The sequence below is a fragment of the Nyctibius grandis genome, chromosome 11 (assembly GCF_013368605.1).
Source record: "Nyctibius grandis isolate bNycGra1 chromosome 11, bNycGra1.pri, whole genome shotgun sequence".
Lineage (NCBI taxonomy): Eukaryota > Metazoa > Chordata > Aves > Nyctibiiformes > Nyctibiidae > Nyctibius > Nyctibius grandis.
The window spans coordinates 23,246,495-23,262,969 of record NC_090668.1 but is presented as its reverse complement, the minus strand read 5'-3'; the positions used below and the strand labels follow the sequence as shown (position 1 = coordinate 23,262,969).

The window sequence follows — 16,475 nt, the reverse complement described above, 5'->3', positions numbered from 1 at the left end:
GTGCAGGACTAAGTCTGGAAGAAAATGATGGTCACAAGTTTTGAAAAGTTACTTCTATAAGTGACTATCACTTATACCTGAAAGCTATTTTTTAATGCAGATCTTTAAATTCTGTGCAAGCTGCACTAGTAGAAGCTAAATTATATCTTAAATGGTTACTTATTATGAATTAAGAGCAATTAAGAGTTGTCTTTCCCTAACAATGCATTGCAATGCAGTTCTGCTGTAAAGAAAGCAGTTAGCACCCAGTAAAATGATCTACTGCAGTGAAATCACATCTCATCCTGCTTCATTTTATTAACTTTGCTAGCTTTCCTGACAGAATGCTACTTAACACTATTATGAAGATTCATGCTACCAATATAATTGAGGCTAAAACAATTCATCAAAACATATTATTTTGCTCTGTTTTTTCAATTGTTGAACATAAATGTTATTTTCAAACTCAAATATTTTATTATTAAGTAATCTTTGAAATCTCTGCAATTTTACAAAGAAAAACTATGTAAATATTCTTGGAAGCCCTCGTCAGGAAGTGTTATGTTTAGGAAACACTCAATGCAGTAGATTAACTCTCCAGTGAGCAAACTCTCCAGTGTAAGCGAAAGATTGATCTTGCTCAGACTGATAACACTCAAGCTGTTGATAGTGACAGCATCTGAACAGGCAGGATTAGTAACGATAGCAGTAATGGCATACGGATAAACTGATGGTACACTACCAGCAAAAAAAGGAAGACCAGACACCACTGGATTCGCCAATTCATAAGTAGGCAACAGTAGTATTATTTCTAAGCATGAAAAATTTTCATGCACACAAAACTAAACACACTTAGGGACAATGCTCAGTACCAAATTTTGTAAACTTCAGGAGAAATTAAACGCAGCGTGCCTATACAGCTGATACCAGTTCCTAATCAAATGTGGTAGACTCGAAATCAACTCTTCAGTAATGTAAATTATGCTTTTGAAAGTCTTTTTTGGAACCTTTTTAAGTTAATGTGTGAAGTTTTGCAGAAAATGTGTCACATTTTCTTTGAACAAGTCTTTCTTTCATGGTACAGCACCATAAGGTAAATTATCTTTGAGGAACATAAAGCACACTCAAGTCACTCCTTTCTTTTGAATGTAGGACATCTGAAAATTGATGGAAATTTTATTGGCCTTGGGTCATAATGTTTAACGGGTTTATCTAATTTCATTCCAGAGCATTTACATAGTCATATAAATTTTTTTTCTTTCTAATCATAATCATCCTTTGACTTATTAAGCTTATTATGACTAGAAAAGCACAAGGAAAGGACAGCTAAATTCCTGCACCCAAAACTTCAAGGAGCAATTGCAATATACTTCTTGAGAATAAGCAATGTGAACTTACAAACACATGAAGGTCACATTGAGAAGTTAGTTAAAATTAGAGCCAAAAGCTAATCCTGTTAGATTAAGTTAGACCAGTTTTTTGAAATGCTGGTCTTAGATTTTTATCATTGCTGCAGATCAGAAAATGCAAATATGCCATAGAAAGATTTAAAAATAAGTAAAAATAAAAATATTTTAAAATCATCATCACCTGGAAAGATATAAGGGCGATGGAAGAACAATAATCAGTTATGTCTGCTTATCAAAGTATTTAGAAGGCAAAAAAAAAAAAAATTCAAAATCTGCCTATGGCCAACTTTTTCTAACTTTGTGTCACGTTTACTTTGAATAAATTGTGCTTTTTTATGATAAACTAGCAAGACAAACATTTTTTATTTACTGTCATAGTGAGGTAGAACTGCCATAGGCAAACCTACTAGACATGTGTCTTTTTAGAAAATACAAGAATTGGGCTGTTGGGCGAAAAGAAAGAAAGGAAGAACTGGAATCCTTTATATTCTGGGAAATTGGAAGAAACATCATTTTACCATAATGACAGTTGTCATTGGCATTTTGTGTCTTCTCAAGGAAGTCCAATATTTTCTTGGTACAATGGCAAAAACCATTAAATAGATACCTTTTTTTCCCACTTCAGAAACATTTTTCAGGACTTTTCTTTACCTTAAGTACATACAGTGTGGCTTTTTTCTAACTACAGAGTATATTTAGTATACATGCAATAGCAATACCTGCCTACTCTTTAAATGCAAGTTGTACCGTGCTTCAACTGTAAGATACGAATAAACGTAGAGCAGATCACTCCGCAAATTAAGTTCAAATGGAATTCGTCGTTGCTGTAATCCCTCATGCATTTGTACTTACCTGCAGGTAAATATTTCAGCTGGTTGTTAGCCAAGCGAAGATGACGTAAAGATCTCAGGCGGCCAATCTCTGGACACACAATTTCGAGGGCATTATCACTTAGGTCCAGAAACTGCAGTTTAACGAGGGAGCCAATGGCTTGTGAGAGAACAGATTAAAACATGAATGTGACCCAACAGTAATGTTAAAATCTTAATAGGACTAGGAGAGGATAAAAAGCCACAGTACCTAACACCTATGTCTGAGCAGATTTTGACGTATTAAAGCCTGTCTCACAACTGAATGACATAGTTTGTGGAAGCACTTATCTATCTAACAAACAGTTCTGCTGGCAGTGAGACAGGGAGGAGAGTGATGTACAGAATACTCCCATTTCCAGATTCTCCTCAGACAATTCTGCTCTGAAATCACTTTTTCCATCCCTTTGCTTCGAGTCTATCCAATTTATACATTCAGAAAGAGTTTAAAATACTTTCCTGAAGTTGGGTACATAACTGCACAATTAAGGCAAGGAAGAGAAACTAGTACAAGTTCTTGATACTTTAGGTTTCAGATCTGTCATGATCTAAACCAGCAGAGTATTCTGTGTGGTAACTGGCTGAAAGCAGAAGACACTCTGGGTTTTTGTTTCTGTAGATGAGTGCAATTTAGCCTTTTCACTTTCTGCAATTAGAACTGAAGCAAACAGCATTTAGGTGCATTTGAGAATTCATTAAAAGACTTTAACATAGCATAAACAAGGATATTATCGACTAAGAGCGACACCGGTATATTTTGCATGAAAACCTTTAATGTTTTATGGGAAAATAAAGGAAAAATAGGCCTCTTCAAAGAAGAAAAATGAATATTTTATGATTCCAGTCACTTATTGTGAGCTGGTAGATTACTTACCTTCAGGTACAACAACTATGTTATTTGAATGAAGATACCTGGGGGGAGGAGAGAAAAAAAAGCAGAGGACACCACCTGTTACCCTCAAGGACTTCTGCTACATAATCAGTTTGCAAAATATCCAATTTCAGACTGAAAGAGCACCCTCAAAACCATTCCTCTCTATGACCACAAAAGCTGTGGAAACTGTATAAACTGGCAATGGATAGGTACTTAAGTTTCACTTACACTATTAAATGATTAACATAAAAATAAAAGGTAATGACATAATTAGTTAAAACAAAACATTCAGTTACAATAATAATGGGCTTTAGATTTAGGAGTCATAAGAGCAGAACAAAAAGGAGAAAGAATAAAGCAGACAGAATAACCAGAATGAACCATATTTGATCACCAGGTTATTTCACACTAAATGCTGGGCAAGAACAAAGCCCAAACCTACACAAGTTACGCAATTGTGAACATTTTCCCCTGCACATAAAAAACTCTTACACCTTTACACCTGAAGAAACATGCACAAGATCTACTCACTGCAAGTGGGTTTTTTCAAACCTGGAGTACATTTTTCAAAAGAAAAACCCCATCTTACACATGGTCAGGTAGGTAGGTAGTAAGGGTGGCCAGATCTCTCACTAAGAATATTCAGCACCCTCTGCTGGAGCACTTCCAGAACTGCTAGTAACATAAAAACTACTCTTACATTAACAAATTTTCAAATATCGATAGCTAATTGTAAAGGAATACTGAGTACTCAACGTCCAATCGCTTAGGCACACATGGAAATTATTTGCGCAGCATATTTTTTTCCATTCTATTCAAACAGCATTTCCAAAAGTAGGAGCCTGTCTTTTCAGGGAGATAAGAGGCAGAACAAGGAAAAACACACATGAACATTTCAACTGCATGCAGCATCTGAGCCTTCTCTTTTTCTTTAAAAATTGCAGACATTTGAAGTTTACTAAAAATGTAACAAACATAGGGATAGCAAATATGTTTGTAGAAATCCTTATGTATACCTCAGGATGAGAATTCTCTACTCATTTCAGCTGCAGCTCCTGAAAATACTTGTAAACTATTTCACTCAAGCTAAAAAAAAAGTATATAATGAGGATCTACACCTAGTATCCCAGCATGAGGGACACAATATACAAAGAAACACAGACAATATTGAAGTTTTTAAAAATATATAGTGAAATTGCTAAGGATGTAACTTTCAGGAAGACTAAAATCAGTTGTTTGTCTTTCAAAATGTAAAGCTACTGTAAAAGCTACTGTAACAAATTATTCTTTAAATAAACCTTTATTTTGTGGTCTCTTCTCTGTCAACAAAACATCTCTTACTGTCTGATCAAAAATTGACTTGTACTATTAGAGCTACACAAACCACAGGCCCACTGCAGTTCTCTCTAGACGACCAGAACGTGTGGGATAATGGTGGTGCAGCTAAGCTTGCTGAACACCAAATAATGAGGTTTGACTCCTACAATTCAATGTTTGTAAGAGATTATTTTAAGCTGTAATTTATACAAGTTTTCCTAAAGGCACCATCAGATAACACAGAGATTTCCTGATGCCCCATGGCAAATCATTAAATAAATACTAAGTACATCAAATACAAAAATATTTATTTTACTGCTTCAGAGCACAAACATACTCTCAAGACTCAGGCACGATGAGACAAGACTGTCTCTTAAGCATGTCAGAGACTGCAGCGACCTACAAAACAGTTCAATTATACTGTGGTCGCGTGTACCAGAAAGGTGTGGTTTCAAGTGCCAAATTAAGATGACAAGATCAGACAGCTGAAAGCATTAGACTGCTCAGATATACATGTCCTCCTGTTCGGAGCTTTCAATTAAATAAACAGAATCAATGGTCCATCAGTTACTCAACTGAAAGTGAGCCAAATGAGTTATAAGAGAAAAAGAGGATGTCCCTTTTAACCCTCCCACCGCCAATCCTACCGTACAAGGAAATCATAACCTTACACAAAGAAAAGGGGAGGGAAGAAGACATTGACTCAGCGGCTTATAGCTTAAATTTAATTGCCAAAATAATACAGATCATGTGGCATCCATGCTTTGGACAAGACGGGATAAACTACTCCACCTACAGCAATCATCACTAAACAGTTACTACCCCTACTTGCTCATTCCTGCTCCTATTTGACAATCTGTGACTTGATTTCAAGAAAACTTTATTACTACCATCAGCAAGACTGAGATCATGATACTCCAGTAGGTGCGGTGGAAATGAGCAACTAGGGATGGGCTGGAGGCAGTAACCTGTTACTCTGGCTCTGTCACAACCATATGACCATTGCATTTGGAGGTTCCAGTGCTATATCACGGTGACAAGAGTCTACACAGGAGTTGGGGGGTAAGTACTTTTCCCTTAGAAGTGTAGACATTTGTATAACAGTTATTGTTATACAATAAACAAGAAATTATGAAAATATTGACACGGGACTGAATACATCTGGATATACCTCCTAAAAAAAAAAAAAAAGGGAAAACCAAACAAAAAATGACCCTGTCTTGCCCTTAAGTGTGAAGAAAACCCTTCACGCTTAAGAGGTAGGTTATGTGCAAGCGATACATTCTAGAATTATTTTAAGATAAGACGGATCAGCATAATAAAAATGTATTAGAACTCCTACACAAACTCACAATTCCACGAGGTTTGGAAGCTTCTGTGCAAGGTTTTCTGGCTGAAAAAGAGTTAAAGATTTTTTAGGTTTCAAAACAAAAACCAGACACACACATATTGTGTACCCAACTCATTTTAATAACCATACTAAAACATGTCAGCAGCTAGTCACAGAAAAAATGTCAACGAGGAGCTTGCATACAATACCCTATTTCCACATCCCCACACGTTCTCCATCAGTGCAATCTGAGTGAGCAATTCACTACTGAAACAGAACTACAGCCTAGAAGTGACATTAACATGTCCTCAAACAAATGGTAGTTAGACTTCTGAGGCTGAAAAGATGGATTACCAAAACCTTACTTTTGAAAATATATTCAAATAATTGAGTCAGTTGAAGCCAAGAGACTGCTAAGAAGCTGCAGCCTTTACGGACTTCAAGCAGAACAAGAACTATACAAGATGTCTAACCATAATGCATTTTATTTTGTAATGCTGCTAAACTGGGAAATGACCTACAAACTTTGTGTAGCTTAATTAATTACCACCAAGCCAGAAGTGCTGAATCCATTGAACTAGATTTCCATATTTACGTATTAACATGCATATCATTTTCTAACTGCTAACTGATCCCTAGCTGCAATTCTGTTTCTTGATGGCATTTATAACCATGAACATATATCACAAAATAGGCTTTACAAGTTTCAGATGTCATGTTGGCAACCATACTCAAAATTATTCAGGGTTAAGACAGTTCTATTGCTTAAGAAATCTACTTTAAACATAAATATGTTTTATTGAAAAAAAGTTTTTACAATACACATATATGCAGAAACAAATGAATTTTAAAAGCAGCTCGATCACATGGTCGATTTACTGTTAAAAAAACCCTCGCAATTTTCACTGTCATGTAAATTTGACATGTAATATTATCTAAAATACTTAACTTTGTGTTTATAAATTTATTATGAAGGAATATGCTAACTGAAAAAGTAATGTCATAATATTCTTATGTAGCAAACATGCCACATCCTAGATCTGAGTATAAAAAATAGTTCATTTTTAACTATGGAGCAGCCAATGATGGCTCAATAAATGAATCCGCTGACGTCAAGACCCAAGAACCAGGCTATACCTAATCAGTTGCTGCCCCCTACTGGAAGGCTTGCTACAGGACAGTCACCTTCTGGGCACAGAGTTTTATTTCTTCAAAGACAAAAGCTCAAGCTGGGAAAATATGCAAAGGATGCAACATGCTCAAGCACAAAAAATTCAAGTTTTAATTTAAAAAATGAAGAGGGAATGTGAAAAAACAAATTCACTGTCATCCTACACCCTTTATTAGAATAAGGATACTAACCTGAATCACAAACTATTTTCACATGATACATGAAGGTTATACTCTTATTCTTGCTTTAACTGCTTCACTTGGTAAGAGAGCTAAACTCAGGAGAGAAACAACTTCACGGTTTATCAAGTCCAGAAAAGACATTCTGCTTATCTTCTTGAGTACCACAACAACAATGGGTCTGAGTCAAAGTTGTTCAATACAACATCCTACAATGAAATTAAGATTAAAAAAAACTATTCATGCTCCATCAATTGAGAGGTAAAACTAACTCTGGTCTCTATTGGTGACATGACAACAATGAACGATGAAAAATGAATCATCAATTCTGCCACCAGTTTCATGACGCTTGCCTCACCCTCACACCCACAGGACATTTTTCAAAAAGTGAACCTGCTGATTTGTCTGAACGGGACAGCATTGCATATTCTGAGTTAGTAAATTAAGAACAATTATTCTTTGATATGGCTAGATCACGCTTCTGACAGTGCCATCAAGGCAAACATGTATTTCCTTTTAATAGATGGGGAAATAGGATTACCAGAAGGCTAATGTTATCAGTCAAACATTAAATGAGAAGTTGGAAGACTTGATGCTGGGATACAGGTGTGCTATATAGCTTCTTGATCCATTCATTATGTCACAGCCCTCTATCATTTCTCTCTTGCCAATGAAGACAGACAAAAATGAAATTATTCTTAGGTAAGGTATATGTAAATTCTGTCAGCATAACTATTCCAGATGTTTTCATAAGAGCCATCTGTCAAGGACTAGAGTCATTTTAGAAGAGCAAAGAAGAACAAAAGCTGATTTAGTCAACATTTTTCAGAACTCTTAAGGAATGAACTAGTGGGACAAAAGCACTGCCTAACTTGAAAGAAATATTGTGCGGGTTTAGTTGTGATGATTGCTAATAATCCATATGCAATTTAAAGTATTTCTCAACGAGCTAATGCTCATCATCTTGCATAGAATCAAAGGAGCACAAGGCTGAAAGAGACATCTTCCTTCAATAACCTATTTGTTTTCAACTATTCTCAGATGAGATTCCCCCCCTTGCAATCTAACTAACTTACAACTTCTTTAATGAAATTGAGAGTATTACTTGTCCTACCAGCAGTGGACATAAAAAAAAAACCTCATTATGAAAATTCTGCTTTGTAATAATATGGATGATTTCTGCTCTCCCCCATTCCTCCTCTTCTATTTTTTCCCCCCCTCTCTTGTCTTTTCTTTTTGCAAAACGAATTAACCTAAATCTCTCAACCTTCTCTCACAGGGTATGTTCTCTAAAAATCCCTTGTTGCTGCTTTCTAGGTTCTTTCCAATTTACCTAGGTTGTTCATAAGTATGAAACTCCAGACTCAATCTTTGCTCCAGCTTATGCTTTAACAGCATCCAATAATTATTTCCTTCTGCTTTTAATGAAGATTGTGAAGCTTTCTATGTTCCAAAAAGACATCTGCCTTTTTTTGTAACACACTGCTGACCTGATCTATTTTGGTCCACTACAACTCCAACATCTATTCTGCTGAACAGATGCTCAGTGAATGAGAATCAATTTTGTTCACCTAGTTCCTAGTTATAGCGCTATGCACTTGAATGAGGTTCCAAGTCATATTATGAGCAAGATATCCTGATTGTTTTGAATCCTAATGCTCTACTTCATGCTGTTTGCAAGTCATTTTGCCTAGGTATGATCTACATTTTAAGTATTGTTTCAATTCCTTTATCCCAGGCTTCAATTACAATACCAAATAGTTTGGGCGAGAGCTGCCTCCCTCATTTGATACATCTTCTCTTGACGGTAACCATGGGTAATTACTCTTATGTCACCTTACACATTTATTGGCTGGTAGTATTAACAGATAGAGAAGAAAACTGAACTAAACTGTTACTTGTGAGACATCATTTTGGTTTCTATTTTGTAATTGCTTTGAGAAGAACAAAACCAGGTTCTAACACATATATGCAGAAAAGTGATACGCAAAACTCATTATTACTGTGTTATCTTTTGAGCAGTGCAAACTTCATAAACATTACACCACTAAATAATCACTGAATTTCACCAAGTGTCAAAGCAGAACTGTTTACAGTCTTTGGTTAATTTTTAAAGCAGCCGTAACTTGTAACCATGAATACTATCCTCCCATTAAATAAATAAGCAAAGGACTTGCCCAAAACCAAACAGTGCCAAAATCTCTACAGTACATGCAAACTTAAGTGACTCATTCAAGATGAAAAAAAGGCAGAAAATCTTCAGAATCCTTTCAGCTTTTGGTCCATGAATTGAAACCTTCACTGAGGATTTCTATCGTATCATTGTCAAAGCTTTAAACACTATTCCTTAAACTGGAGTACTGGACAACTTCTAGGAAGCACTGAAAACCATATAATTTTGGTGAATTTTAAGTAGTCAGGCCCTCCAGCTCCTCTGCCCTAGCTATTGTTTTACCTATCATACCATGGAAAAGCCCAAGAAAAACAAAAAAAAACCAAAACCTGAATAACGTGGAGACTTTAGCCTGTTCACAGCGGCAAGTTTTAACTCTCTATGGAGTGTCTTACCAGCTCAGAATGTCTCACACAATTATTTAACTACCCCACACTGAATTCTGAAGTCGCAACAGTCATTGAGGGTGAGAATTTGTTCAGTTTAGGAAGAAGCAAGAAAACAAGAAGAACCCACAACAGAAAATCCCACAACCCTGAAATTGATTTTTCTCCTATCAAGAGCAGCCCATAGACACCGGTTTTCACTGGCACCTTAACAGCAAGCTTTGAATTAGACCCCAGGACTGCTGATGCCTTTAAAACAAGGCACACACCAAAGTAAAAGTTGTTTAGCCTAATGAAGGAGTGTAGACTAGTTTGCATAGTATCACCTAACAGTAGAAAGGCCTGACCATTGACGTAAGCAAAATTTATATGAATTAAAAAAAAAAAACAAAACAAACAAAACAACAAAAATCACAAGAAAACCCCCAGCAGATCTTCATAGAGCTTCAAAAGGGTAACTATAAAATGTCATAAACTTTCATTTATTATTCTCTACATTACCTGTGCAAGTTCAAACATAATACAACCAAATCCTCATATTTCACAATGGATGACATCATTCAGGATCAGATTTGCCAGAAGATTTTTTTTTTTTAATTATCTTGCTTTTTCTGTTCCAAAAATCAGAATTCCTAAACATACAGACAGTAAACATTACAATAAAGAGGTTGTCATACCAATGTGGTCAGGGAATTTCTTTTCATATAAAGTCTCTCCAAGTACTGCAGCCCCTCATCTTTCAGTAACTCCAAAGGAAAGTGATGGAGATTTCGGTAATTTAAGAACAAATTCTTGTGCCTTTCGAGCTTTGCCTCAGAGATTGTTTTACATAGTTCTGATGCCATGACTAATGCTGTTCCAAGCACCACATCTAGTGCATTGCATCTTCTGAAAGCAGACCCATTTCTAGGAGACAAAAAGAGAAAAAAACCAACATTATCAAGGTGTATGCCATGCATCCTTTTGCGGAAAGAGTTATTACATATTTTCTGATAATTTACCTATATACACTTATTGCAGTTAATACATAAATAAAGTACCCAGAACATCCACACCATAAGATCTGTTAGAAGCAAGTCTTTTGACTATTTTCTGGATGCATGTTTTAGCATGTTATTGGACCAGCAATAACGAGATCTTAAGGTATACATAATGCTTTTTTTCATCCATTTTCAATGGACCTTTCAGATAATTTTGTCAAAGTTGTCACCACAAGAAAAAAAAAACAAAACCAGAAACCTCTCTCTACTAACCATTATTGACGTCCTACATCTTTTCTGTGAAGTGTGCTAGAAGAAGAGCCCACAGGTAAGAAAAACACACAATTTATTAAAGGAATTCCTATTCTCAGATGACTAAAATGCCTTTACCTAGCTTTTAAGCCAGAATGACAAAAGACAATGAAAGTTTTTTAAGCTTTCCCATATAAAACTACTGGAAGCATTTATCAGTTGAAAGAGATTGTGGATGGACAGCCAGTAAGGCCATTTTAAAACAATGAACTAATATATGAGAAATCTGAAACTTATAGCAAGAAAATTTATAAAGGGCTAGATGTAACAGCAGATTTTCAGCTCTCTTTACTAAAAATAAAACCAGAAAGAACTAAATGTCAAGCTTTAACTGACAATTTCAAAACCAGACAACAGAAGTATGAAGACAAATTAAAAATTAACTCATATCTGAAACCTGACTTTATTTAGCCTGTTTTTCCTGTATAACTCAAATTCTAGTCATTATTCTGTTGTCTAGATTTAGATAAAAGCACCAATGCTACATCTTTTCAACTGGCTCAGAAGTCAGGAGAACACAATAAACCCAGACTATTTATTAATTTGAAGTTACCAGTTTGCTACAGACACGTCTATAAATTAATTTCCACTAATGAAAGGCAAGGAATCATACCTGCTTTCCACCAGTAACACATTCTACTTTAGTTCATTCCTTTACTGAAGGAGAGATTTCTAATCATAAGAGATATTGGAAATGAAGGTACTGAGTTACAATCAAGAGCCCTATCCGATTATACAATAGTTGCTGTAAACAAAACTCCTCACCCAGCTGAAGACTGACAACTAGACCATACACGTAAATCAAATTACTTTATCAGTTTCAGTAATTCCCTTGATTTGCACATAAGCAGCTTTTACAAGTGACCTATGTCCTTCTGGAAGAATAGAGCATTTATTTTCTTAGAGTCCCATAAGAACTACTGGTCATAACTTTCGTGTAATATCCCACGCACCTTTTCTAGTCTTGAGTTATCCCCAATTCAAGCCATGCTAAGGTCAGTTCTGCAAGCAAATTATTACCCTGTTGAGAAATCTGTGTAAGATCAGAAACTATCAGTCCAGCTTTGGTTAAACAGTATTTGTATTTACCATGCCTGTAACAGTTGCCTTCATTAGCTATCTTAAAGAGACATAGTACACACACTGCTGGCCCTTGGCACTAGCAACATTAAAGATCCCTTAGTTCAGCAGATAAAGGAAACCAAGCCACTACAATTCCAAACTCCACATCTGTAATCAGCATTAAAATAATTCAAGGAAAAACATCAGAATTTTTAAAGTGCATAGTCTGAAAGTATTTGGGCACTAACTGCTACAGTACAAGAAATGGTAAGGAAAAGCTCGTCTTCCTCTGCAATATTTTTCCTAAATGAAAAGCTGTGAAGTCACAAAACACATATATAAATATCCAATAGCCTCCCAATTTGTCCAGAGATGCTTTTTAGGTGTTTTGCACTTGCAGACTTATCTTCAGAGCTGTGACTCCATGTATCAACGGGACCACATTTAGCCATGGCACACACAAATACACAGACATGCAAGCCCACAAATGCAAAGTCCAGTATTAACGTACCCTATTGTGGGTCTTACTTCAAAGGAAAGGTCTCCTACTCACTTCCACCACCAGACAAACTTGTTCTCTCTAAACAATCTTTTTCCAGAAATGAGACACAGCACTACCAAAAAGGAACAGACACAATTACGGTCCTCAAGAAAGGTAAAAAGGGAGTATGAAGACAGATAATACCCAGTGATGATGGCCCTGTAAGGAGTCAGGTCATTCAGGCGAGAAAACTGTCGTTTCACAGAGGATGGAGAAGACAGAAATAAGCCCGCGCCGAGCACACGACAGGGAGCGGTGGGGAGGCGAAGGCGTGCGAAGGGGCGACACTGGGAGACTGAGGAGCCCCCCAGACCCGCAGGCAGCCTCCGGCCGAGTCGGGACTGCTTGGGGGAAAAGAGTGCACAAGGGCTGATGAAAACTTGGAGGAGCCGCAAGGCATAAGAGAACAAGGTTGTGAGGTGGGGCTGCACGGAGCCGCCCTGCTCGGTGCTCCCTGGGCCCTGGGGAAGGCAGGTCTGTCACGGGTGGGTGCGAGGGAACCGGCCTGTCCGGGCTGTGCGGGTGTGGGGCGGGGGGGGGGTACCGCCACGGGCAGAGGCCTGTGAGGGCTAAGGAGGCGGCGAGAGGCCGCCCCCGCGGCTGAAGTGCGGGCCGGAGAGGGGCAAGGAGGAAGGGGCCGCGGCCCGGGGAAGGCTCACAGCCCCTCACGGAGAAGGCGCCGCGCCCGCGCGCTCCGTGGGCAGACAGCAGGGGGCAGAGCAGCGGAGGCACCCATACACCCCCCAGAACCCGATGCGCCCTGTCCCGCTCCCCCCAAGCCTGCCCGCCCTGCCGCCGGGGGAAGAGTCACTCACCGGCACCGGTGCCGCCGTAGCGGTGAAAGGCGACAGGCTCTGCTCCGCTCTGCTCGGCGCCGCCAGCCCAAACACCCGGGGGCGGAGCGGGCCGCAGCCGCGCGAGATCGCTGCCGCCACACAACTCTCGCGAGACATCGCCAAGCCACAGCACCGCCCTGCCTCGCATCCCGCCACAACACCGCCCCCTCATGCCCCACGCCCGCCTCTCACCCAATCACAAGGCACTCCACTGCCCACCGTCCAATCACAAGTTCCCCCCTCTCCCCGCCTTTTGCCTCCTCCCGTGTCAGCCAATGAGGGGGCGCCCCACCTCAGCGCCTCGCCGGCCTCCTGCTGCGGCCTGGGGCCGGGTGTGAGGGTCTGGCGGGCGGGGGGATACGGAGCGTCCTTCCCTCTCACTGGGTCTCCTTGGGGTGACATGTAGGCTCAACGTGCCTTCTGAGGTGTTTACACAGTTCCCGGTGTTTACATTTATCCCTGCTTAACAGCTTTTAAAGGAGAACGTCATTTGCAGGTAAAAGTGGTGGCCAGAGTCCATCTTCCCAGACAAATTTTGGTGCAACTGCCACTACCTTTTATTACTTTGTTAACAGGAGACTGGAGACCCTTAACCAATCCTGTGTACACCCTCAACCTGCCCATCACGAGCATTCTTACCCATGATAGCCTGTTCAAAGAGGTAAGGGAATTATGGAAGCCCCATTTCTGTATGTGCTGTTCACCTGATTTTGATTTTACGTGTATTCACACATACTGAGATGACCCAATGCATAAATCTTATCCTAAGGAAGGTCTTGTTTGTGTTATGTCAGTACTCTAACGACAGTAAATTCCCTCATACTCAGAATATTTAACATTACTGGGTATTAAAAGTACTTCGCTGAAGCTTAGCCCTACCTGCTGCCTAAAAAAGGAATCCCAGCTGCAGAAATCCTTTCTAGTTCCCACAGACTAATTAACATAAACTTGTCTTTACAACATTCACTTAGCAGGTCTGCAAGGGAACCAAGAAGCTGAATGTAGATGAATACCTTGCAGAAGGCATTTCTTCCCTCCTATATATTCACAGAACTTTCACTTGAAGCAAAGCAGCATGCAGAAAAAGCATAACATTTTTTCTTGCAGACTCATTTCTCTCTTTTTCAGTTCTAAATAAAGAATAGCAGTCCTTAATTGCTCATTTGTCATTTTCTTGCGTTGAAAGGCAGTAATTGATTTTGACAAGTATACTTGCTCAGTCTTACTTGCCAGTTGCAGTCTTTTTGGAGTTATTTTTTCAGATAAATAGATTGGATTTTGTTGAAATAATTTGAGATGAAATAATTTACACTTCAAAATTCAACATTCTCCATATTTATCATATCATACTGCACACTTTATTTCTTACTGTGGTTGATAATACTTGTCTATTTTTCTCAGCTGGATGTTAAATTCCAGGAAGTGGCCTGCTTGTATACCATCACAGTTTTTAAAACAGCAATTACATCACACTTTTTAATGTCACTTCGCTCCTACATTATAAATATCTGAGAAATTAGAAGTTAAGCATGCTTCAGACCAAAGTAGAAGCTGAATATGAGCACAGTTAGCAACACAATCCTCAGAGGGAATTCAATGATGTGTCAAAGCAAATGTTCTTCTCCAGGATATTAAGTCATTGATCAGAACAGAAACTGTGTTTCTGACTTCTTCCACTAAATTACAGACAGGAAAGATGAAGCTTTTTCTTGGGAAACCTGCTGTTAACAGAGCCAGGGTACTTAATGTGTTTCTTTACACATATGCTGTAATGGTATGGGGTTTTTTGGTTGGGGATTTTTTTGAGACTAACACAGAGGCAATAAGATTACTGCACTCTTGCTATTTTTGAGAGCAGACTTTTTTCTGTTTCTTCTTTTCTGCTCACACCAACAAAGGAGCTGCAGAGATCAGAGCAATGCTAAAATGTCTTTGGTTCTGTTCTCTCATGGAAACAAATTCAGCTCTCAGGGTGTGCCTTCAGTGATTATAAAACATACTATATACACAGATTTAACGTGAACTGCAGAAGCAGTTTAGGATCACCGAAACTATTAAAGATGTTAAATATATAAGTATTGGGACTGTCAATATTTCAGTGGGGAGTTTTAAAACTGAGGATTTGAAAGAATATTTTTTTAATCTCTTTTTGTTGTTTTCTGAGTGAGAGAATTCCTACTAGCAGCATTTAAAATGTCATCTCCCTACTAGTGTATATGATTCCCTCCAGACTGCTTTTCAGAAGAGTCTGTAGAATGAGATGAACTGTTCTTTGCCAAGACAAACATCCTCACCCACCTCAACTATATTACATTTTTCTTGCTTGTTCCAGAGCTGTATCAGGTTCATATCAGCTATAGAGAGGTAAGTGCCAGTTACCTCGTAGCTTTATGATATCCACAAGAATTTCTAATGTGATTTGAGTGTTCACACATCACTTTATCTTATGTCTTTCCTCCTGAAGCAGTCACTCAGGATTCTCTCTTTATTGTCTTGCGTAGCCTGCAATCGTCACACTCATTCATTCTCAGTCCAATTTTTTTTTCCCCTTGACCAATGCCATCACGATCTGCCAGGCTTGTGTCATCAAATTCTGTGCAGTGTTTCTAAAAAGCACTGCTCTTTCAGATCTGAAAGCTGATCTCTGAAGCTCTGATCCTGCACAGCACAGGTGTACAGTCTTGCCTGTGTAGTCACAAGGCTAAAAATGATGAGCAGAGCAGGGGGCGTTGGAATTTGATCTTCCATTAAGGAGAGTGCTTGCCTCATGGTTGCCAAGTCATTCCCATCTAACAAGTGAGACTAGTGGGATACCCTTTGCTAAGTAGGTTTTTACCATTTATCCTAGTTTAATTCTTAATTTTGTGCTTGTGAGAGCAGGGAACAGAGAGGCTTGAAGTTTACATCTTGCTCAGAAGGATGTCTGATCTCATCCGTGCCTACATAAAGAAACTAATAAAACTTGTTTTGAAGTGCAACTTTGAAGACGTTGATCTGTTTAAGTAGTTTGCAGTTGCCAGTGTCTTGAAAACCCACCTTCATCAGTTGCTTTACTGG

The 16,475-nt window shown here is 38.5% G+C and overlaps 1 protein-coding gene across 2 annotated transcripts in view; it reads right to left on the bottom strand.

Moving 5' to 3' along the window:
• Positions 1–13,521, bottom strand: part of LRRC28 (leucine rich repeat containing 28) — a 58,831-nt gene extending 45,310 nt beyond the window's left edge. Inside the window, exons 1-5 of one of the 2 annotated variants that reach the window (XR_011048963.1) lie at positions 13,398–13,482; positions 10,365–10,593; positions 5,801–5,841; positions 3,132–3,169; positions 2,241–2,378 (exon numbers count right to left, since the gene is read on the bottom strand). Coding sequence is in view for 1 of the 2 variants with exons in the window: in XM_068410270.1 (XP_068266371.1) it covers positions 2,241–2,378; positions 3,132–3,169; positions 5,801–5,841; positions 10,365–10,532 (385 nt within the window). In the remaining variant the exon portion in view is untranslated. Of the gene's footprint in view, positions 1–2,240; positions 2,379–3,131; positions 3,170–5,800; positions 5,842–10,364; positions 10,594–13,397 lie in introns of both variants that reach the window. The other variant, XM_068410270.1, reaches the window with a different exon arrangement.
• Between the last annotated feature and the right edge of the window lie 2,954 nt (positions 13,522–16,475).